At 38.5% G+C, this 25680-nt stretch overlaps 1 protein-coding gene across 4 annotated transcripts in view; it reads right to left on the minus strand.

The window, feature by feature from the left end:
- Positions 1-243: 243 nt before the first annotated feature.
- RBBP8 (RB binding protein 8, endonuclease) overlaps positions 244-25680 on the minus strand; it is a 31117-nt gene continuing 5680 nt past the window's right edge. The window contains exons 3-20 of one of the 4 annotated variants that reach the window (XM_083517699.1): positions 22874-23002; positions 22626-22721; positions 21788-21900; positions 20124-20199; positions 18868-19019; positions 18257-18358; positions 17383-17471; positions 16485-16564; positions 14561-14706; positions 13863-14044; positions 13484-13610; positions 12946-13037; positions 11995-12109; positions 10377-10547; positions 9784-9853; positions 8820-8916; positions 5144-5285; positions 244-786 (exon numbers count right to left, since the gene is read on the minus strand). In XM_083517699.1, coding sequence (XP_083373825.1) covers positions 689-786; positions 5144-5285; positions 8820-8916; positions 9784-9853; positions 10377-10547; positions 11995-12109; positions 12946-13037; positions 13484-13610; positions 13863-14044; positions 14561-14706; positions 16485-16564; positions 17383-17471; positions 18257-18358; positions 18868-19019; positions 20124-20199; positions 21788-21900; positions 22626-22721; positions 22874-23002 — 2077 coding nt within the window. In that variant the 3' untranslated portion in view covers positions 244-688. Of the gene's footprint in view, positions 787-5143; positions 5286-8819; positions 8917-9783; positions 9854-10376; positions 10548-11994; positions 12110-12945; positions 13038-13483; positions 13611-13862; positions 14707-16484; positions 16565-17382; positions 17472-18256; positions 18359-18867; positions 19020-20123; positions 20200-21787; positions 21901-22625; positions 22722-22873; positions 23003-25680 lie in introns of all 4 variants that reach the window. The other 3 variants (XM_083517700.1, XM_083517697.1, XM_083517698.1) reach the window with 3 other exon arrangements.

Genomic DNA, 25680 nt, shown 5'->3' on the forward strand with positions numbered 1-25680 from the left:
AGGGATGTTGGAAGCTGTAGTTCAGGGACATCTGCAGAGCCACAGGTGCCTCATCCCAGTGGTAAACCATAGGCAGTGGCATGCAAGCCAGATTTTTGTCTCGAATTTTTGCTGTATTTGTTAGGGGGGCTTTGTTAGGGGATTAATAATACAACTGCTAAATTATGAGTGTTAACACATCTGTTGGACAAATAAGTATTTAAATCCAAAATAAAAGATTTGGGAAGGAGCAGGTAGGAAGAGTCATAGTTAAGAAAATCCATTTTTATTAGATTTTTTTCCAAAAATTATTACAAAAGGAAAGTGGTTACAAATTATTTAAGTTATCCAGTGCAACATGGAAGCACCCTCTAAAGTTCCAACTAAAGTTCACAGGAATCTCCTACACCTGAAGTTAGCAGCTGCAATGTGCTTGGCCCCCGAAAGTGACACCAACTTACACCATGTAAATGTAGCCAGTAGGGAGATGAACTGCAGACTCCAAAGGAACAGAAAACAGGTCCTCCAAACTACAAGGTGCAAAATCAGGACAAGACACAAACATATATACAAAACCCAATATATATATACATTAAATAGTTGTGTTTAGGTACCATGATTTTCTGATGGATTTATTTTTTCACTGACTTTAAATATTTATGGAAACAAACAAAAGGATTTCTCAATTTGTAAAAGGTTATTCCTCAAGTTATGTTTTTTGTTCCTTGCCTTTTGGAGAAAACATCACATTATAAGGCTGTCTTCTTTTAGGACGCTGGCAGGGAGCAAGGTCCTCTTTTATGTAACCTAAAAAAAAAAGACACAACAAATTTCAACACATGATTTGGGCAAGAGAAAGCACTATCAAACAGAGCTGGGAGAAATTCCTGCTTATTTCAGTGTTAAGTGGCTTTAAAAAAATTTATATTAAAAATTGTAAAAAAGTGTCCATACGAAAAGTCTAATGTTAGAAGCAATATACCTCAGGCTAAGAACTTAATTTGTTCTGGAGGTCTGTTCTTAACCTGAAACTGTTCTTAACCTGAAGCACCACTTTAGCTAATGGGGCCTCCTGCTGCCGCCACGCTGCCGTTGTGCGATTTCTGTTTTCATCCTGAAGCAAAGTTCTTAACCTGAGGTACTATTTCTGGGTTAGCGGAGTCTGTAACCTGAAGTGTATGTAACCTGAAGCGTATGTAACCCATGGTACCACTGTAATCATTACCATTTCCTAAAAAATAGTGGAGAAATGTTAGCTTGGGTAGTACAGCCTAAGACTCTTAATCTCAGGGTTGTGGGTTCAAGCCACATTTTGGGTGAAAGATTCCCGCACTGCAGGGGGCTGGACTAGATGACCCTTGTGGTCCCTTCCAACTCTACAATTCTACAATTCTGTTGAAAAGTTTTTCTTAAAAGTTTAAGGACTATTTTGAAAATAAGTTCAATGTTACTGAAGTTTCTCATTTCAGGATTCATACACATAAAATGGAAAGAATCTGTCCATTGTCTATGAAAAAACCTCTCCTCTTCCCCGAGGGGAGGTGTTGTGAGCGGAAATCGCTTCCTGCGCTTGCAGGGGGGGGGGCATGGCCGGGCCCCTGCGTCACTGGAGTCCTGTGATCGTGTCACGCACCCTAGCCAGTCAATCCGGCTGGCTGGGGGGCGTGGTTTAGCTGTTTAAAAATGGCCATGGGCACACAAGCACTGCCTTGTTGTTCTGGCTTCCTCAGATCACCTGCCTGCCCTCCCTCTAGGTTTTTCTTCTGCACCTGACCTTGCTATGGACTTCAGTTGGTCACCTTGGTTGTCCAAGGGGCCTGGTAGGAATTTTTTCTACTTGGCAGATTGGCACCAGCCACTTGGTTTTTCGCCTACCTCGTAGCAAATCGTCAGAACTTTGTAAGGTTTGGTGGTTAGGCATTGGAAAATGCGTTGTGTACTGGAGGGGAGGTTGTGGCCATCACCTACCCCTCCCCTTGAAGGGTATTCCGTTAAAGGAATTTGGCAGTCGTGGTTCCTGTCTGATGCCCAGGTGGTGGGCCAGGGCCATGGCATGACCCTCAGGTGACTCTAGGGGAAAGCTTCCAGTTGATTTGCATCAACAAGCTCCCCCTACAGGTTGTTAACCCTTGTGTGACTCCCAGCAGAGCGGGCAGGAGTCAAGTATAGTCTGTTCAGATCCAGTGCCTAAGCCAATACCACTTACATTCTGTAACCAATAAAGTTGTGGCCTTTTTTAGCCCATTAACCTAAAATGCTTGTGTCCATGTGTCTTATTTCATCACTAAGCAGGGAGCGGGGCCTCGACTCACAAATTTGTGAAATTATTTGCGCTCTTAACAATTTATCTGGTTAGAATACATTTCTTTTAAAAGTTTGTACTTGAAATAAGCTTCTGATCCAGGATTACAAAGAAGTATATTGGATTTCAGCCAGGAGTGATTAGGAAGCGTATGCCTGTGGAACTACTGCAACCAAACTATTGTGGTCAGCATACCAAACAGTGTTATTTGGCGTTTTAAGCTTCTTAACCGCTATTGTGGCACAGCTTTTAGTTCCAGATGTAAGGGTAACTTTCTATGTTGAAACAGGGAAACAATTTGCTAGCATACTATAGTGGTTACAAAAATAAGCTTAGAGTGGAGGTGTCCCTGGTTCATTTTTCACCACAGTAATGGACTGATTGGGCGACATAGGTTACTATCACTTCGACTCAGGCCTATGTCTGCAATAGGGAGATAATAATATTGAGTCTACCAAGTAAATGTTTCTGAAAGTATGTTTGTAATGTACTTCCAGCACTTAGGAAAAGTGCTAAATAAATTGAAAATATTATCACTTGCTATTATTATAAAGATTAATGAATGTATGTATTAATATTTAACAGGGTGCACAACTAATACATTTAAAACACTGATGAACTCTCATGAGACATGAATGATATTGCAAAAAACCCCAAAGACTACCAGTACAATCCACTGAAATAAATGACCATGCTCCCATTTATTTTAGCTGTCCTAGTTTAAGCTTCCATAGCACCCCAGCCAAGACAATTATCTGGTACATACCTATGTCATACAAGCTGTCCTACCTTTATTTATAAGAAATGTTTCTTTTGAGCAATAGTTTGACACACTGGGCACAATGCTGGTTATGCACCTGATGATGAAATCTTGCTTGGCTAGGGTTTGAACATGGGGTATATTGAACATGGATTCAGTTTCCCCTATTAGCAAAATCCAAGTGAGCCAACTGGTACTGGCAGTTCTCTGCAGAAAGTTTGTGGGAGGTCTGGGCTTTGCTAGGTCCCTATGTTGGACATGGCATCCCTTGTACAGAACAGGAAAGACTCTACCTGTCCCAAACGAGTAATGTCTGAGTCTTGTCTAGTCTTCCTGCTAGTAAAACAGGTGACCTGAGCTCCAGAGACAGGACAAATTGGCTCCCTGCTGTTCCATCTCCTCGCATAAAAATGTTAGTTCAATAAGTTGTTCCTTGTTGTGAAGTGCCACTGGCAGTGCAGAGTGAAAAAAGTTAGGCGCCTTTCTCAAGTACACCCACTTAAATAATGGCATTCTAAATACCGGTAACTAAGAGTAACTTTGTGCTTGAAAGGCTTCTGGCATGAAAACTCTAAACTAAACAAGAGGTATTTTATGAGGAAGCTGATGATCTCTAGATACTCTTTAAAAGGAAATGGGATTGATATAGTTTTTTTCATGGCTTCCTGCATATGAAAGCAGTATAGCACTAATCTACTGGGAGATCATTTAATGCCTAAATTGCATTCAGATAAAGAATGTGTGTACTGCAGCAACTAGAAACTGATTTAAGGAGGATTCCACCAATGAATACTACTTCTGATTACATATACAGTGGTAAACTATACAAAACATATTTTTTCTTGAATATTTATGTGCTGGGTTTCTTTTTCTTTTCCCCACCAAACTATTTCAAGTTGGTCACATTTGCACATCATGGTAAACCATGATTAACTGTTTACAACAGATGCACAGATGGCTCCTGTTTCATTGCCCCCATAGTGTGAACAAAAAAACTACAAAATCCCTGACTTAGCATTACATTTGAACCATTTGGCTTATGCAAACCAAACAGAAAGCAGGAAGTAAAGAACAAACCCTTCCTTCACACTGTGGTTTGACTGAAACAAATCAAACCATGATCTCCAGTTCAGATTTAACACTAAGCCAGGCATCATTGTTTAGTGCCAGGAAGGAGCCAAGCAGGCGTTGTTTATGTGTTCATAGCAAACTAGTAACTGGTTTACCATGAAGTGCAATGCAGCCATTATTTCTCATTCTGAAACATCAACAATCCTAAGTTCTGTTATCAGGCAGGTGGGTAGCTAAGTAAAGGGAACACTTTGTTAAGTATTTGAAATACTTTAATAAATGTAAAAATAGTGGGAGGAATTTAACGTCACACTAAAACATGTTCCACCAATGCAAGCATTTCTGCTTGTCCAATGGAATGACCTCTCTCCTCCGTCCCACGTGCTGTTCTGGTTTTTCTCCCAACCCTCTCAAAGCCAATTTTGACATATATAGGCAGGAGAGGGGGGAAAGCCCCTCTGTGCTAACAGGGGCCCTTGTATGGGCTCCTACTAGTGAAAGTACTTAGTTGAATCTGGCCCAGTTTCCCCCCAGTGGTAGTTCTGTAGGCTGGTACTGCAGATTCCTGTAATGTTCAATACAACCCAATTGGCTGATGAAACATTAATTTTAATATTTGTGAACTGCACTTTCATATAAACTATCTCAAGGCAGTATACAGACTAAAAATACAGTATTACAATAAAACATCAAACGCAGCAGTTAGAGCTGGTTGGCAAAGAATCTCAGGTTTTAAAGTCCTGTCACAATTATATAGTTTTAAAAATATGTCTAAAAATGATCATGCCTGCCAAACCTGTATTAGCAAGGATCATGCCTGGCAAATTTGTGGCAAGGAGTTCCACAGGGCAGTGCCTGTCCCACTAAAGACTCGGTCCCTGATAAAGGCCAGCTGAACCTCAGGGGTCTAGGCGACCACCAAAACAGCCCCATCAGAAGATCTCAACGATCAAGTCTGAATATGAAGAAGACAGATCTGTGTCTGTTAGCTGACTGTACCACCTTTTAAAGCCACTATTTCACATACTTGCCTCTTTCAACACACATCTGGGTGGATGGGAATCCGACTTCCCAGAAATTCTCTGGTGTATCAGGAGGAACATAGCGAGACCGATGCCTTGAACAGGCAGCTAACTTCTTTTCCCTCTCCTCTTCTGGAAAATCTGCATAGTACTAAAGAGATATTGCAGAAACTCAGTATTAAGAAATAACTCCTGAATCAGAATACCCAAAAAAGGTTCTCTTACTTATCCCCCCCCCACACTCTTGAAAGAAAGTGGTTTTCTAGCTCCATTTCAATCAAGGTTTAGGCCAGGGTTTGGCACAGAAACTGCTTTGGTTGATGACTTCTGTCAGAAGAGAGACAGGGATATGTGTCCCTATTAATTATCCTTGACCTCTCAGCAGCTTTTGATACCACCAACCATGGTATCCTTCTGGAGTGGCTGCCCGAGTTAGGGATAGGTGGTACTGCTTTGTGGTGGTTCCGATCCTGCTTGGATGGTAGTTTCCAGAGGGTGATGCTGGGTGAGTGTTTGGAAATTTCAGCTGGTGCAGAATTCAGCAGCATATTTCACCAATTCCGGCCTGACAGTGGTACAGTGTTACTCTTGTCCTTCCTGCTCTCCATTTCACCTCATGTCTATACTGATTCTAACAGGATAATATATTAATGTTCCTTTAGAATGGGATGTCTGTTGCCAGATTTTTATTTATTTTAGAATTTTAGAACAGGTGTGTTTTACAATCCTTTTCCTCTTTAAAAGTTTAGTACACCGTTTCCTGCTTCAGGGTATTGAGTCTAGGCGACCTTTAGCTTCTTTGCAGTTTGACAGTTCTAAGGTTCCGAAAACAATGTACAGTATATTCCCACTGACCTGAATAACAGCTACAAACTCACACATAAAGGCTCTCTAAGAAGGCTCCATAATACTTCAAGAGGGAGTACATTTACTCCCCTTTGCGTTCACTAAGATAATATGCTGTGCTTCAAGCCATGGTCCCTGTCAGAACTGTATGATACAGATATTGTGCAGTACCACATTGTCTATATGTATTCAGAAATCTCTTTCTTAAAGCTAAATTCTTGCTTCAGTTGAACTAGAAATCTAACAGCTTGCAAATTCCAAACACTGAGGAATCATAAAAGCGGTCTAATATGTAATGCCAAAAGGGGCATATCATGTAGGCAGTCAGTAGAAAATATCAGTTTCTGAAGAGCGGTGCTTAGAAAATGTGTGGGATTTTAAAGGCTGGTTTACACATTCAAGTTCTGGTGACTGAAGGGATGAAATGCATGGGCAAAACAAACATCACATACAACACATTCACATCACCTCCCATGCAGTGCTTATCCATGGAGTCAGTTCACACATTCAGCTGACCTAAGATTTTCTGCTGTGGTAATGGTGGGCCTTAAGGTCATTCCCTAAGTTTTCCCTACTTCCATCGACAAAGAAAAGAGGAAAGCAGAGGAACGTAACATCTATTTTTTAAAAAAAAATAATCTCAAGAAAGGGTTTAGGCAGAGTTCCACAGTGCCCTGCATTCTTTTCTTAGGATTTTATTTCATTTATGAAGCTTAGTGTACCAAAAAAGGTGCCTTTTGGGCAGGATTTTTTTTTTAACCAAACAACACGAAACACTATCATATTGGCTGTACAAAATAATGAATGTAGTCAACCCATATGATAGCTCAGTTGGTAGAGCATGAGACTCTTAATCTCAGGGTCATAGGTTTGAGCCCCATGTTGGGCAAAAGATTCCTGCATCGCAGGGGGTTGGACTAAATGACCCTCGTGGTCCCTTCTAATTCTACAAATTCTATGATTCTGCCTCACATCCCATTATTTTGGTGCAATGCTACTGCTGAAATTCCACCTGCCTTTGTGAAAATAGTTTGCTTGGACTGCTTATATTAAAAGCCTCTTTCTGTAAGTGTTTTAAAATTGTGCCTTTATTCTGAACATTTCTTCATTATAAAAAATATTCCCCATGTGTTTCCAATCTCATAGTCACTGCTATGAGTAACTCACCAAAATCTAACAAGAGACAAGTTCTTAAAGAGAAGTCTTGCACTGTGCAGAGACAGGAAATTAAAATTGTTCACACACAGCTCTTGGCACAAGACACAGAGCTACTTTTATGTCCCTTTCTTATTATTCTAGGCTTCTGGATTTCACATATTTTGGAACAAAATTAAGCTTCACAGTAGGCTATAGATTAAGCTATGTACAATACAGAAAGGTCTCGCAAAGTTTTTATTAAGTTTGTATTAAGCTCCTTATTTTTAAATATTTAATTTCAGAAACATACAGTTGAGTGTGTTTTTTAAAAAAAAATGGGAAGAATAGATAAGAAAGATGGAAATACAAGTTAAAAACAGTAAATGGAATCTCTTACATAGTATAAGACTCATCTATGCTCCCCAACAAATTGTAGAATACATTAATGAATGAATTACATGTGCTCTTACAGCCAGTGTGGATTTGATTTAAATCAAATTGATTTAAATCACTAGTCAGTAAGGCTTGATTTAAATCATTTTTACAGAAAGGTTCAACCTTGCTGGCATCCTCTTAATATTTACTACCAGAGGAAGGTTTCATTTTTGGAATATAAATTTTCAGAGTAGTTTTTAGTTACATCAAAAATTACTGATTTGGTTATACCATCAGAAATACATAGACAGATAATTATGAAATTATTGTTTATATCTGGACAACTTTTCTGCTGTACTTTATTGGAAGGAGAAAAATAATCATTTACTTAATAACAGTGTAAACAATTTATTTAACTAAAACAATAACATTATAGCATATGTATCCATGTTTGTTAACCGATGTGATTAAACTTTTTTAAATTTTTTTTTTAAAAACACCTTAGACTGAGTTTTAGCACACATGAAAAACTTTAAACAAATCCTTATTTCCTGATGAATAGCCTTTGGACTATAATGTAACTTAAATAGAAAACTATCTTTAGAAAGATTTTTCCTCCAAAAGCATTTTATTTTAAAAATCCGATTTTAAAAATCCAATTTTTTAATTTTTTAAAAAAATCATTGATTTTTATCCACTCTGCTTACAGCATAATTAGATGAAATTTGTATCAAGTTATTTGATGCAATGACTTAAGACTGGGGAGAAATGCTTAAAGTAGAAAAGCAGTTTATAAATTATTAATATGTATTATTCCCTTGTGATGATAAACGGTCAATTTCAATCTTAGTATGGATTATTTTTTTTTAGATCCTAAAACTATGTAGGCAGTGTCTAGGCCTCTCTTCCAACTGCAGCCCTCACCCCATACGAATAGCAACTTCTGATGTCAGGGGATCCTGGGAAGCATGAGTTAAAAACTGTAAATCTCAAGTTGCAGGAGACCTTGTGCACCTATAGAAGTGTCCAGGAGATTTCACAGGCATTTTCAGTTTTAATCTATACTCTATTTTTGCACTGTTCAAAATCAGGAGTCTTTATTGCACTCTGTTATTTCCATTTCTTCCCAATACATATTATAGTCAAGCAGGTAGCTAAATATTCAAAAATAAGGGTCATGCATACCTTGGTTAAATGCACACTGCACCATTTCATCGGCTATGCTACAGATATATGTCTCTGTATATGAAATTCATGAGATACCTAAATTATTCTATTGAATAAACAGAATGAGGTACATGATATCAAGGAAAAATAATTAACTTACTATTTCACATTCCTTACAAGTGTGTCCAGGTAATTTTTTCCTTTCTTCTTTTTTACGGACCACCTCAATGTGAGGAAAATCTAATACAGTGTTCCTTCTGGAAAGTAAACAGAAATTGCAAGATCTAAACAAGGTTGCAAATATTATTTTTTGCATAAGAAAACTATCATTTACTTATTTATTACCTGCCTTTTACCCTAAGGTCCCAGGGTGAATTACAGCATTAAAGCACATTGTTATAAACAATTTTACAACTTAAAACTATTTAAGACAACTATGTTGGTTTAATGTTTCATCAAGTTGCTTTAGCAATTTCGGTTTTGCTGTTGCTTTACGATTAATTATAAAACATACTTAAAATGGGATCTATAACTGTTGTGGCAGCTAACTTAAATATTGTACATCTGAATATTTTGCTACTTTTTATGTTTACTGCTTTTTCATGTTTATATAACCAATGAGGGTTAAGAACAGATGGTCACCATAATTGTCATTCAAATCCTGTTCACTTCAAAAGGATTTGACCACAGTATTATTTTAGGTATAATGGGCAAAGGCACAACATATCAGTGCAATCTACTAAATACTGTTACTGTTAATCTCTGTTCATCTTTAAAGGGTGCTGAACAATGGACAGAGAGGCTTGGAAGGAACAGTAAGGATCCCATGTTACTATAACTGACAGTAATGGAAGATATATCCCTATGTCTTTCATCTTCTTCATTCTCCACAAACTGGAACCAGGTATATGTTTAATCTACAATTAACTAAAATAAAGCAGTGCATTTTTACACTCAATTCACATTCTTTATGACTCTTCTCAATGTTTACTTGATCTTTTTCAAACTACGACATCCCAGTTCTGCCATGTAATCACTTGAAGAAAAACAAGCGAATCATCTTTTTTTATACAGAAGAAGTCTGGTTGCCTTAAAGATGATTTTCACAAGCATATGGTATATACCTTTCATCACTTTTATAATATGATTCCACAAAAGCCTTCTGTTTGGTTTTATCTTGTTTGTCTCCATGCCCTGAAAATATAGAACACGTCATCAATTTAAGGAAACGAACTTGGTCCCAGCCAACTACAATATAGATTTCTCAGTACTTGAAAACAATGATAATTTCCCTTGAACACCTAGATCTTTTAAAAGATAATGACTTGGTTTCGAATTAGCCCTCCTTGAATGGTAGGGCTCCTTCTCCTTAGAGGGAACTGGGATCTAGTAGACATTCCTGCTAGAGTACATGGGTGGTGCAGTTTTTTTTTATAGGCTTCCCCTCCTTCTGCAACCCCCTATGCTGCCTCAAGCTGCTTTGGGAGGGTCCCTCAAACATCTGGGGCAGATGTCCATTGAAAGCGGAGAACTGTCACCTACTTCTAGCAGCAGGAACATCCCATTAGTGGAAGACCACTCACAAACAGCTCTCCTAACTGAGGTTCTGCTGGCAGGACCATCCATGGTTGAAATCCTATGTGCACTGAAAATAAAGCTGTAACTCAACCTCACCCAATGTTGGCAGTGAATTACAAGTCTTAAAACAAATACATACTCTGTAAGCTTTTCTTTACTGTTGACATTTCCTTCTTTTCTTCCTCTTCCGCCTGACAAGACTCCCTATTGTTACATCCTAGGGCATTGTCATCTTCTAGATAGGATTCATATTCTTCATATGATGTCCGATCAAATATTTCTGCAAAGGTGTCATTTCTTCTTTTCTCCCCTTCGACAAATGTGAGCAACAATTATTACTAGCATTATTCTTGACACCTTGAGCTAAAAAGCAGCATGATCTATTTGAATATTTAGTAGCAGATGAATAAAACCAATCAGGTTCTAAAACTAGCTTTGTTATTTATTAACTTAAGGCATGCCATCTTGATTATCTGTATTAGAAAGATGGACCAACCCATGACTTAAATAGCTTCTTGGGAATTTCTGGTAGATACTAGAATATAGGAAGAGAATAATGACAATTTTAAATCTTCTTTCTTGGCATTGTTCAAATTTGTATCCTAAAAGGTGGGGTATAAATAGCTGTAACAAATATGTTTCTTAAGAACCTGCAGGATATTGGGTGTGTGTGTCTTAAATATGAACTGGCTGAGGGCTTTTTTTTCTTTCTTTTTTAATAATCTTGCTGCCAGTTTAGGCTGTGACTTTGCTGCCCTCAGCAGCCTGGCAGGCTTCACTGCAACGTTCTGATTGGGACATTCCATCTCAAGAATGCCAAAAGGCTGCACAGAGCAGGCTAAAGGTGTTTTGTTGTGTGTGGGTTTGCTTGTTTTTGCCAACTAAATAAATAAGAAATATCTTAAAGCATCTCAACTTTAAAGGTAAGAGCACACAATTTTTAGAATTCTCTTAACCCCAACTCACTAAAAACTTTTACAGAAGCCCCAGTTTTTAGTTATCATCAATAGTGGTGGCACCTGAATAATTAAGTGGACCTTATTTATCCCAGATCCAAGTATTTAAAGGCTTTGATAGGGCAAGTCTAGCATGTTGAATTCTACCCTGAAATGAACTATTCACAAGTGAAAATAAAAAGGAAGCAAAGTTATATGTACTGATTATTAGCTCTGAAAAGTAGACAAGCTACCATATTCCAGGCCTGTTGTAGTTTCTGAACTATCTTCCAGGATAGCTGAGCGTATAGAACATTACAGCAGTACACTTGAGGAGCTACCAGACCGTACAGGTCATATAAATCACCTCCATAAAAGACACACAGCTACCAAGTTAGACAAAGCTCAAGAAACATACACCAGGCCATAGCTTACAACATTGCTGGGTCCAGAAGACTATAATAAGGACTATGGTTCCTTATGGCAGAGTTATAAGGCTATAAAGCAGGAAAAAAATACACGCCTTATTTTCAAGTCAAACATAAGCCTTTTGAACCTTTGGACCCAACCAACTATTCTACTGTCCTCATTCTCTAAGCTGTGCATTGTTGGAGTGGGGCTTATTCTTTTTGTCTTTCCAGTGAACTGATGGACTGCTCATGCATTTTCCACCATCCCTTCTTAAATGCTAACCAGGGAAGTCATCTTGGTACATGGGGCAGCCATGTGTGTGCCATACATCTCTATAGGCAAAGGAGCTTGTAACTGTTATATTCAGTTTTTCACTTGTGCTATTAAAACAATCAAACAAAAATAACTTACTTGAACTGTTTACTTCTTTATGTTCTTGATTTTTCATTCTTACTAGAATACTATCACTGACATATGTATAGTCCATGTCTACAGTCTCTGCTTCAGTTCTTGTTTGGATCCCTTCCTTTTAGGCAAGAGAGTCACAAAATAATTATGTAACTTTTTTTTAGGATACCGCAATCAAATACATATTTTAAACTTCTATACCAGAGCAAATACCAGGAACAAAAAAGTGCTCAGACTGTGGATCACATTTTAAGATTCTGCAAGAATCCTTTGGAGGGTTAGATCACACATATTCATTTAGTAGCGTTATCACTTGCAAGCTGTGTAACATGTAAGCTGAGAGATCTCTGATCTAAACCTCAGCATCTCCCATGATTCACCAGGCCTGAAAATATTCTTCAATTCATTCTCCAAAACTAGTCTATAAACTTCCAAACACTTGAGGATCTATCACATAAATGACACAAGCAAATGTACTAACTCAGTTTCATGTTAGCAAATGAACTATTACATTTGAGGAAGCAACCAACTAAAGTCATTAGTATTTTTAAAAAACCAAAACAAAACTGAATGAGCCTCTCTTTCAATGAAAGATATAATACTCCCTCTGTGAGATGCAGGCAAACTGTCCTGAGTAAGACTCAAGAAAATCTGAGTATCTTTTTCTTAATGAATTATCTTTCTATGGATAAACAATTTCCACTTGCCTTCCCAAGCTGGTAGAATTATACAAGAGAAACTCAGAAACTGCATATCCGAATTGGCTTTCTAAGCGTTTGAAAGACCAGGAACTAAGTTTACATTTTCCTATCATTTCTGAAACTAACATTACTTCAAATAGGAACCATTCTAGTCTTGCTTTATTTTGAGTAAAGCATTACAGGTTAATAGCCATAAATAATATTTTGGTTTGTTCTGGGAGCTTAGTAATAGTCATACTATAAGATTGCTTACTTTTGCATCTATCAGAGTAACATCCATTTTGTATTGGGAAAGGTCTGCTCCTGGGTCTATGCTCCACTGCACATTTTCCAAGGATGAATTATCTTCAAAAGAGAGAATTAATTTGTAAAAGAAATGAATGTTCTAAAAGTCTTAGAATTCTAAGGATATGCAGATCAAAAAAAGAGACAAATAGTGACTATTCCACTAATAGTTGCTATAAAAGGGCAAATTTTCAAAGGTATCCTCAAGATCGATGAAAAAGTGTAATAGCCCTGGAATTGGCGCCACTATTTTCCTTTTCATTACTGTCAATAGAAGGGTGGCTTTTTGTTTTAAGGCTGACTGAGGCAAAAACCTTGTGGAAATCCACTCCTTTTCCCCTGGCTGAAGCAAGTTGACAGGATTATGGATGTAGCAGACACTCGCTACAGATCTGTCCCTAATGGGTATGTAGGATCCCTGTTAGATGATGGTAACGCCAATAAAAGGGCAAGACAAAGAACACCAATGTTCTGATATTTCAATAATATGATGAGTTACAAGGTACCTTGTTCCTTGTGCAGATTTGCGGCTTTTTTCACTCTGCAAGGATTTGGTTGAAGCACAGATGCTGGCTCACCTACTGCAGTTTGTAACCGTATCCTCTTATTTGTTGGTTTATGGACACCAGCAGCCTACCGACACAATTACAATGTTAAAAACCTTTTGGCCAAATATTCTGTCTATGCTGTTCATAATTCATATTAGCCAGCTGATCCCCCACCCTAGATCCCCCATCCTAGAAGTACAAATAAGTAGCAATAAAGTTTCACCGGCAAATGTTGCATAACTCTCTCTTCAGCAAAGAAGCAAAAGAAATGCTACCGTTCCCCGAAAAAGTTCAGGTGATTATTTATGCTAGGTAACAGTGTTGCTCCCAAAGTTACCTCCATATCTTCAGAGGTGTCTGATTCCAGGACGTCATTTGGTGGATTACAAAAGGCAGCAATCTCTTCTTTTATTTGTACTTGAGGTTCTCTCTCCAGGGATGCTTCCTGTACACAGGGATCCTCTGGTGAATCTTGGCTCATTAGATAACCAACGATGGTTTTAGATGAATAATCTTTCACTGGTGGTTGAAAAACATCACAAAGAGTTGCCTGCCTCAGCCTAGTTTTGGAGGTCTCAGCACTTACATGGCTTTTTCCTTGACAGCGAAAACCCGAAAAGCGATCAGATAAATCTAAAGGCTTATCAGTTATATTATCTCTATTGATAGGAGGATTGTCTGCATGGGAAGGGAAGGCATTTTCTTTTTCAGAGCTGATCACATGCCCACTCCTTTCATCAGGTTTCTTCCTTTTAGGGCATCGGCTGCCTAATTGTTTCTGTGATGGAAGAAGGAAGTCACTCTTGCCTGTCTCATCTTTATCTAAATGTGTGTTGGTCACACATGTTATGGGCTCATCTGCATTCTGTTTCAGAACCATTTGCTTACCGGTTGGAGCCTGGCTGATAACAGAGGTTATTTCAGTCCCAGGGTTAAGCGGTACAACAAAAGCAACATCTTCAGATACTGATTTCACTTTCTCAGATCTAGAATAGGAAGAATTGTTGATGGAGTTGTTTTTCAGATTTGACTTACGTCCTGTTGCTAACACAGAAGAGGAAAGACTTGTACTGAGGCCCAAGCTGCTCTTCTTCACATTTGCAGAGGCTCCAAAAACAGGAGAAGGTACCTTAGAATCCCAGTCTGTAAGTGGAGAAGCGTCCTCAGGTGGATCTGAAAATCTGAATAGTTAAAAGTTGAAAGTTTTTTCCCCCCGCTAATGAGAACTAGTACAAAAAACAAACCAGTCCATTGAAAAAAGTAACATCCAGCATAAAACTGCAACTGTTATTTAAGAGAGGAATTAAATTATCACTCCCTTCTGAAAGACTGGATTTATTGTCAGAAACATCAACATAAGCAGAGCTGGACACACTCCACACTAAGAAAACCCTGATTTTGAACAAAGGTTGCAGTGTAGGGTCAATAGAGGTAAGGATGAAAGGTAAGTAGGTTTGTTCAATATCCTGCTCAAAGATCCTTGGGTTTCTGAGTCTTTAGCACAAGCGTAAAGAACCTTTGGCCCTCCAGATGCTGGAAGGCCCATCAGCTCCAGGTAGCATGGCAACAGATGATGTGAGATATAGTCCAATAACAAATGGAGGTCCACAGATTCCCCATCCATGCTTTAGCAGATGCTGCCATGAGGTTTTAACCTTCTGTCCATATTTATTATGCCTTTTTGTAATACATCAAATAGGACCTCTGAACTTTTAAAGAGGTTTATTATTTTAAAATGGTTTATTATTTTAGAAACTGCAAATAAAAACATTATAGGGTGTGTGCCTAAAAAAAAGACACCATAAGACCAGGATTGGGGTTGAGGTTGAATCCTGACAAGACAGAAATACTGTTTTTGGGGGACAGGAGGTGGGCAGGTGTGGAGGATTCCCTGGTCCTGAATGGGGTAACTGTGCCCCTGAAGGACCAGGTGCACAGCCTGGGAGTCATTTTGGACTCACAGCTGTCCATGGAGGCACAGGTCAAATCTGTGTCCAGGGCAGCTGTTTACCAGCTCCATCTGGTATGTAGGCTGAGACCCTATCTGGCTGCGGACTGTCTCGCCAGAGTGGTGCATGCTCTGGTTATCTCCCGCATGGACTACTGCAATGCACTCTACGTGGGGCTACCTTTGAAGGGGACTCGGAAACTACAACTAATCCAGAACGTGGCAGCTAGACTGGTAACTGGGAGTGGCCGCTGAGACCATATAACACCGGTCTTGAAAGACCTACATTGGCTCCCAGTACATTTCCGAGCACAATTCAAAGTGTTGGTGCTGACCTTTAAAGCCCTAAACGGCCTCGGTCCAGCATACCTGAAGGAGCGTCTCCACCCCCATCGTTATGCCCGGATACTGAGGTCCAGCTCCGAGGGCCTTCTGGTGGTTCCCTCACTGCGAGAAGCCAAGTTACAGGGAACCAGGCAGAGGGCCTTCGCGGTAGTGGCGCCCTCCCTGTGGAACGCCCTCCCACCAGATGTCAAAGAGAACAACCACCACCAGACTTTTAGACGACATCTGAAGGCAGCCCTGTTTAGGGAAGCTTTTAATGTTTGATGTATTACAGTATTTTAGTATTTTTTTGGAAGCCGCCCAGAGTGGCTGGGGAAGCCCAGCCAGATGATGATGATGATGATGATGATGATGATCTGGCATATTACCAAGTACTTCTATTCAGAGTACAAAATATTGGCAGGGAAACCATATTAATTTTTCTTATTACATGACATATATTAAAAATTCAGATATTGTCAGAAAATCTAAGTATGCTATTTTCTAACGGATTATACTCTTTCAAACTAAAATGTGGTACGTTTTCTTCACTATTATATTAAATATGTTATAATACATTGCTATAATAAACATTTCTACCAAAATTTATTCTATGAAAGTCCATTTAGCTTCATATGTAAAATCTTCATTTTTTTTTTTTTTTAAAAAGAAAATTCTAAGACTTACTCCAAGTTGTCACCATTACTTTTAGGAAACACATGAACCAACTGTTTTCTGAAATCTCCCTGTGCTTTATTCCGATGTTCCTATGAAATAATAACAGCACTTTACATTTTGCAACTTCTGGTATGGCACATTTTTTAAGAAGCTCAAAATGCACATTCATATTTAATTCCGTGGCCATGAATTAGCCAGGCCTATGTGGACAGAACAATCAGCTTGAAGAAAAAGTAGAGGCAGGTCTGTATGCAAACCCTGGATTTGGTGAATGGAAGAGGAAATTGAGAATGAAGCACCTGGTTGTGCATGTAGTTATCTGCCAAATTCTGGATATGCTCAGAAAAGCCTGCTTCTTTGAGTATAGTTCCTTGAGCTGGATTAGTGTGATTGCATCCAGCTTATCTGATATGATTTTATTTAACCAATTATGTGCTGAAGCTATAGCAAAGGGATCACATTAAATCAAATCACTGCAATGAATGAGTTATATTTCACCAACCAAGAAATATGAGTTGCAATTCTAAAAGATATGGTTCTATACCACCTTCATGCAATTTATTTCCAATTTACCATGCAAAAATTAAAATAAAAATGTTCAGCCTCCAAAGACATAATAAGTATACAAGTGCGGCATACATTTCTGAAAACCAACATTAATTCCCAGTAATGAAAAATTTCAAAATGAACTGTAATTTTCATTTAGTTTTTGACACAATAAATGGATAACAGTGATTACACAGCGATTTATACACAGTCGATTGTCTCATCTGCTGTCATTAGCAGTTGGTTGGTGGTACTTTTTGCCAAATCTTGAGACAAAATAAGCAAAAGAAAAATTGGTTTTCCCTATGAGAGTTTATTTCCCAACTAGATTTTTGTGGCAGATCATGAAAACAGTACTCACAGGCTCATCAAGTCCAAGTGTTTCTGCAACAACTGCTGCCAAGGCAAATGGTGATCTTGTAGCCGTGCGCTCTCCTGCTATTTTTTCATCTGTACAAATGGAGAGAAGAAATCAGTAACTCAAAACATGCATGATAAAACATATTCCACTAGTACAGATAGGATTAGGTTTAAAAAAAGAGGTCCATAAATTAAGAATTGTGTAATAATAGAAGTATGATTTCTTCCAAGGCAATTAATTCAACAGGACATTTCTGAATCCTTGATTTTTTAATTTTAAACCTATTTCTTGAATGCTCAAGTTAAGAAACAATTTAGATGAACATAATAGTATTTAATAATATGCAAGTTTGCAGTAGCCGTCTCTTGAGGTTCCTGGTTTCTATTCAACTCTTCCCTATAGGTTAGGAGGGGGAATGGTTTCCTCATAAGAGTCAGCAAAATGCCTGGGCAAATGGGCAATCTCCACGATTCCTGAAAGGGCTGCTAGTCCTGGGTCATATGTCTCCTCTAACGAAGAATAAACAGACCAAAGGACCGTAGAGAGCACTTTTCACACTGAGGGTTTTTCTTATTTATTCACGCTCCCCATAAAATACCTCAAAGCATCAAACATCAACAATTAAACAATTCCATATGCAAAAACAAAACAGAACAAAATTCAGATCAAATACAGATATGAATTTGGATAAAGATCTCCACTAAAAGCTTCATTTATTTAAAATATTTATAAACTGCTTAATTAAAAAAAACCTCTTAAGCAGTAAAACAAGAAAAATCTTCAATTATACAGAGTGATTACCAAGGAAAACTGACTGTACTCTTTTCCACTATCACTAACTTAAATATATAATGGCAAAACTTGCTAAATTTACGTGATACTGGGGAGAGCTGTGGGTCGCAGGTATCAGCCACCAATACTTCTTCTTCAGGACAGACATCCCTTTGGGTGGATGAAAGCGGGATCTTCCCAAGCTCTAGAAAGAGAAAAATAAAGGTCATAATCAGATACAGCATCTTTATAAAATTAAGTTTATTTATGGCATCCTACAGCAATTCCTCCTTAATATAAATGGTGGTTCTCTGCCTTGTGCTTGATCAAGAGCTGCCCCTTGCCTAGAGGTATTCTCCCCCATATTCAGATCCAGAAACAGAGCGAGCAACAATGCCCAGCTCAGGAGCAGCTCCTCTCACACAGTTTCCCCCTGACCTGATGGGAGTTAAGACTATTCCTTGTTATGGAAACTCTAAAATAACTGGCTCTCTGTTTGTGGGTATGAGAGGATGGAAATACTTTTACTGTCCATTAGGTGGTAGTCTGAGACAAGTTAGTAAAGAAGCACTGCTACCAAAAATTCAGAACCATTTCCTAGTAGGAAGGAAGGATTTGGAACTGTATATTTTTATATTGTATAAAGAGGACCTCCTTCAAACTGTAATTATTCTTAATATTTTTAGCAGGGAAACAGATTTTGAAAAAGCATACTCCGAGGTCTTCCTGTCTGTTCCAAATCTGGACCCTTTTGTTCTGTGTACTGGACATGTCTAGTCTCCCGTTTTCGGCGCAGTTGATTAACCATTGAAAGTGACTGAACAGGTGAATCTGGAACGAACTCTTCCATGTATTGCTCTTGCTCCCTAAGAAAAACGGACAAAATTAATGTGAAACCTAAATACTACAAAAAACATAAAGTGTTGATCTGTCAAGAGTGTATTAAGGGTCACTGGGAATTGGTATCTGAAGAAGTGTGCATGCACACGAAAGCTTATACCCAGAACAAACTTAATTGGTCTCTAAGGTGCTGCTGGACAATTTTTTTTTTGCTTTCATCAGACCAACATGGCTACCTAACTGAATCAGGGAATGTAGCCTTAGAGAAGGCAGAAATAGTCCTTTTAAATTCTAGAAAAAGAGTGGCACTGCCACTTAGAACCGGCATAGGCAAATTCCGGCCCTCCAGATGTTTGGTACTACAATTCCCATCATCCCTAGCTAACAGGACTAGTGGTCAGGGATGATGGGAATTGTAGTCCCAAACATCTGGAGGGCTGGAGTTTGCCTATGCCTGGATTAAAAGGAGGGAACCTGGCAGAAGGTGCTAATAAAAAGGCAAGTGGTGGACAGAACAAAGAATGTCTTGGCAGGTTGAAGCTAAAATAAGTGGCTGAGACATTGGCAGTGAAAACATAAATTATAAACAAAAGATCAGGGAATCAGTGGGACTATAAAGGAATAGCTGGAAATGACAACAGGCTCATTTACCAAACCTTTCACAAGTTCTGGTTTGGCTTACCAGCCAAGCATATTTCGTAGTTGCCAGAGATCACTCCTTTTGCTATGATCCCTCCCACCAGTCACCTAGAGGCGCTGGAGAACAGAGGTAGAAGAGACTCTTATATTGTCCTGGAGTAGCAGAAACACCAAGTCTCTCTTTCACTGTTTCCATCTGCTCCAAAACTTAACAGCATGGTATGAGATACACTGCCTCCTCACCTCCCTCAACTAGAAGACAGTAGGATACATTTTTTTGTAAAGTGCTGGGATGTGGAGCTACTCTGGTATCCAACTTTTCAGCACTCCATGAGCAACTCCTTCCTTCTCAGGAAAGGGAGGGTGTTACACTGAGATGGGACAGGGTTTATCTGATTTATTGTGGTTTGGTTATCGTCATTATCCATCACTTCCTGGACAAACCTTTCCCTACATCTATTTGCATAGGTACAAACAGGAATTATACTTACTCTATCTTGTCCTGCATCTTCTGAAGCTGTTCAGAAATCTTCTTATTTTCATCCTGTAAATTGTTTCTTTCATTCACTGAAATATGCAAAAAAAATGAAATAACATGGCAATTTCCAGTTGTGTTTTATTTCTTCATCAGTCTTCTTAGGAAATCCATTAGATGACTAAAAAACTCACTTGCATGTACTTGTACTCCAATACATTTTGTTTTCATTCTAAATAAAGAGTTCCAGCCAAGTCACTTAACAGAATGTTATAAATGCAATTTGTAACTTAATTACATCAGACTGATTAACTGTGAAATCCAGCAACAAATTACTTACTAATTGACTTTTTCATCACATGATAATATTGCTCAATAGAAAGAAATGAGACTGGTGATGTAAAGGAAAGGACATTTTTAAAAAGTACTGGTCCTACTGTCTCGTGTGATGTTTGGAAAGATGTGCCTTTTATCCTATCCTTGACCAAAGTCATGATGCTATCCAAATTAGTGAGCATTTATGAGCTCTACTCCCTTCACAAGAAAGTAAAGTAATCCAGGAACTTTGATTCCCTTTAGAAGGCCCCTGAACCTAAGATGTAGAAGAGTTCTCCATTTGTCTATAAGCAAAGCAGCACAATAACATTAAAGGGAAAGTGGTAACATTACAAAATTTCAATGAATCCAACAGTACCTGATTAATGGGAGGAAAATACATCAACATCCTCCACTCTTCAAACAATCAACATAACAATTGTATAGCAGAAACACTGTATAATGGTGCTAGCAGAGCAAACACCTCCAGGAGACCAAAGCAAGTCAAGTCAAACACAGAAAAGGTTCGGCTCCTTCCCCTCTACCCTGCAAGCTAGTCATAAACCAAATATAATCTGGGTTTGGGATGGAATCTTTAGGCATCTATAGCAATAAATGGACTCTGGCTCAATTCATACACCATAGCAAACCACAGCTTGTGCTTACCCACAACGCTGTTTTGAGCTGTCAAACATACGGTAAATACAAATTTAGAACTATTTGTCTCCTATTGTTTTCTATCTGTTCAGAACTATGATTTGCTCTGGTTTCTATAGTGCAGCAGCTTCTTGAGGCAGAGCAATTCTTAACTCTGTAGTGCTGCTCTGCTTCTGTTGAGATGATGGTTTGTCACTGGTTTCTGAATTCAGATGCCATGGCAGACAATTGGTACAAGCTGTGTTTTGCAAATTATCTTCAAACTGTGATTTGATACCTTGATTTGGTGGTACCTTCCCTAACCATGGCTTGTAAACTTTCATAGGTTTGGATGTAAAAACAAACCATAGCTTGGCAGGATATACCTTTGTGTGTGAGCAAATCTTATCCAAAGAGCATAGGGAAAAAGCACTTCTCTATATTTTAACTTATTCTATTAACAATTTTGAAAGCAAGAAGTGTTTTATTAGACATTCCAAAATTTAAGAGGCTAACAGTACAATCCCACATATTAGGTACAATGGAGCCTATAAGTATAAGCCTGTTTGGGGAATGAATGGTCAATCAGACATAATGAGCATTTTCTGTGTACAACGTAGTATTTAAATATAGAAAAACTAACTATTACTGACTCAAGAGTGTGTGATAACAGAGCACATGCAAAGAGGTCCCATTATTATGAAATGACTCAAGGAAGATAAAACTCACTCAGTTCTGTAATCAGCTTGAGGTTCTGTTGCCGAATATTTTCAAATTCCTGCTGTTTTTTCTTCATATGCTCTTCAGTTACTGCACAACGATCACATAATCCTGCTCTTAACCTATAGAAATTAGAAGATAAAGATATGTTAGATAAGCATAGTATTTTTTTTAAAGTACTAGATAACTCAGGGCATACCACTGATCTATCAAAATTTCAAAAGTAGGAGGTTCCTGGCTTAGCTTTTGAAAAACAGGGGGGGGCAAAGTATTTACTTAATTGGGAACCACTGCACAAGAGGCCATAAATGTCCAATGGAAATTACTCCTTAGTAAGTGTGCTTAGGATTACAACCTGAAGTGGCATAGATGATCTAGAATTTTAAAATCTTGGCTATCAACCATTCTTATTAATATTAATGTGAAACACCTTTTTTGATACATGGCAATCAGAAGCACAATTCTGATTTTACTATCAAAGACTTTCCTTCAACTTCTAAATCTTTCCTATCTGCAGAACAACAAAATTGTTCTGGATGATCAAGTTAGCATACATCTATTTGAACTTATTTCTTGACACACACGTCATACAAGGTTACATGCTTCATAGCACTGAATCAACTTCCAAGTCCTTGAAAAAATTGTCCAATACAAATCAAAAGGCTTTGATTTCAAAACTTAAAATAGTCATGGAGAGCATCCATTATCACCTCTTCCATTTAGTAAGCTGTTTACTACTCAGTTTGATATAGAAGCAGCAAACAATAATCTAATCGGCAGGGCTTTCAAAATAAGAAAAATTATGGCTTACCAACCTTATCATCAAAATGGGGTAATTTCTACTTACCGATCTTCTAAAACTGTAATCGTTTCATGCAATGATTTTTGTTGCTCTCTAAGCTGCTGGTTTTTGGTGTAAAACTCTTCGAGTCTTTCTGCATCCCTAAAGGTATATGAAAATTAATTTACAGCAATTGTATATGTGATATATGCATTTTCATTAAGCAGAAATCATATTAAAGTTAACAAAGTAAGAAAACTGTGCTAACCAGACTAATAAAACGACTCATCTGCAGTACAAAGCACATTACTCACATGGTCACAGTTCCATTGGCTTCCACTATAAGTAACATGAATTTGACAGAGGAGAAGGATGGTGCTTGATGGAAGAGGGAGGTGGTAGCATAGTACAACAAAATTATAGCTATTCTGCGCATGTGTTTTCTGTCAAGGAAAGCTTTGCATTAGAATGGGCTGCAGGGAATTATTAAAATGAGAACAGATAACCAAATTACAGTGCAAGCCTATGCAGGTTTTCTCACAAGTCCCAGTGTGTTCAGTGGAGTTTACTCTCAGGTAGGAGCATGCAGTTGTGAAACCTTAATGAATAAGAATGGTGAAGTTGTCCTACATGCATAGATAGGATGCTCACAATCTTTTTAAAAAGAAGCAGTATATAGGGAGGTTTAACAATTTCTTCCCCTTAGCTGTGATCCCCATGAACCCCCTGCAACATGGAAATGACCCTTATAAAAGACACTCCCATGGTCTCAGTGAAAATCAGAGTCCCTTATGCTCAGCATTAAAAATAAAGAAGATTGATGCTACACACTACACATTTAATATATTGTGTGGTAGTTATGTCCCAGATTGGTTTATAGAGCAGGGAGAACATGGTGGAATCAGATAAATAAATACAGTCGTACCTTGAAAGTCGGACAGCTTAGTTCCCGAATGTTTTGGCTCCCGAATGTTGCAAACCCAGTAGTGACTGTTCCGGTTTGTGAACTATTTTTGGAAGCCAAACGTCCGACGGGGCTTCTGGAGCTTCCTGCAGCCAACCGGAAGCCACGCTTTGGAAGTCGAACTGACTTCCGGAACGGATTCTGTTCGACTTCCAAGGTACGACTGTAATAGTCTGGCCAAACTATTATTTGATTAATTTATTCAATTTATATGTTGTCTTTCTGAAGGAGCCTAAATTAAATGCAGTGGTGGCAGCACTGCACATTTACACATGGTATTGGCCTGATCTTAGAAAAGGGGTGGGATGGAAGGTCCACATCTAATAACAAACGGGTGTGCAGGTGGGAAATGTACAATCCTCTTGTGCACACCCTTTAGCTCTCTGCAACGCAAGCAGTTCAGGGCTGGTTTTTGTTAGATTTAGTCAGTGGCAAGAAAACAAACACAATTTAACTAATGCAAGAAGGATTTTTACTAACAATAACTGCAATTATGTGAGGATAACATGGAAGCCATATTAACTGTAGCAACAACTGATCTGGCACCTCTTTTTAAATGCTGGCAGTCAAGCTTTGAGAACAACAGACACCAAATATAAACACTTCTATTCAAAACTGGCTGGAGTGTGTAGTAGTCTTCCAGACTTGCTTCAGAAGCTGCTGTATCTTAGGGACTTAAGCTTGCAGCTCTGCTTTGAACAGCTACTGGGTGGCATTAGGCAAACCAGTATTTCTTACTCACATGAAACAAAGGGAACCTTACAGAGATACTGTACTGACAGTACTTTAAACAATAGTGCTATCCTGCTATCCTATGTGTGTTCACTAAGAAAAAACTCTCACTATATCCAAAAGGGGGTTGCTTCCAGTTAAGTATGCACAGCATGCAGATCAAACAAACACTAAATAGGATTTCCAGCTTGAGTTTCTCACACACAAACCTGAATGCCTGTTATAGGCATAGTGATTGTGCCAGTAAAGAAAGTAGCCACCTAAGACAGCATAAGAAATGCACAACATGGTGGCCTAGGCAATTGAATGCAATCCGCTAATCATGCATAAAAGTCCCTCCTGTGGCTCAAAAAGCTTCCAATTTTAGTCTAAAGCTAGAATTTATTCTAAAGCTAAGCAGCAGTTATATTACATTAAAGCAGAATTTCTAAGCAAACTTACCTGAGAGCAAATGGCATTAAACTCACTCAGACCTACTTCTGAGTAAACATGTTCAGGCTACTTTGTTGTAATGATGTCACTTGCTAGGAAATATATGTCACTGTACACAGAGTATTTACTATGAGTGAAGCATGGGTAGGATCACTTGGTTATAAGTACACTCACATTCTAAGAACGGAGCAAAAAGTGTAAAAAGAGAGAGAAAATAGTGCATGATGGTCATGATGCTGCTTGACTAAACTGACAGGCTCTTCAGCTATGAAAATAGCCTTCCTAATGAGTGGTCCCTGACCCTGCATTTCCAAGACCATTAGCCTCACCGCTGAACCAGGGTGCAGCATAAGGAGCTCATTGTCTGGCTGGTTATCAGTGCTGAAATATTAAACCTCAGGTATTCAGAAAGAGTTGGGGAGAACAAGAACTCCTATAGAAGACTGTTATATCTACAATGCACTACTTGTAGGATGATTCCAGCAAGTAATAATTAAGCCATTTAGCTTGGTATGTATTAAATCTCAAGAGAAAGTCATCAATAATACCCATCTTCCACCAACTCTGAGCTGAGGATGGAAACTTTTTAACAAGGAGATATACATGACAATATTATTCCAAACACAATCACTCTATAACAAAGTTTAAATTGAAGTTGGAGTACAGAAATGTTTTTGGAAATTTGTGTACAGGCTGAAATGAACTTAGCAGATGTATCTCCCCCCCCCCCAACATTAGCAACTTTATCCTATACAAGTTACTTAGAAACATAAGAGCCCTGTGGATTAGGCCAAAGGACCATCTAATCCAGCATTCTGTTGTCACAGGGAAGCTTGAATGCAGGGCTTGAGTACAATGATACTCTCCGCACTTGTGATTCTTAGCCACTGGCGTTCAAAGGCACACTGCAGCCCAACAGTGAAGGCTAAACACAGCCTTCACAACTATGTGCTGTGTGAATAAGTACTTCCTTTTGTCTGTCCTGAATCTTCC

This window comes from Podarcis liolepis (genome assembly GCF_965112155.1).
Source record: "Podarcis liolepis genome assembly, chromosome: 8".
Classification (NCBI taxonomy): Eukaryota; Metazoa; Chordata; class Lepidosauria; order Squamata; family Lacertidae; genus Podarcis; species Podarcis liolepis.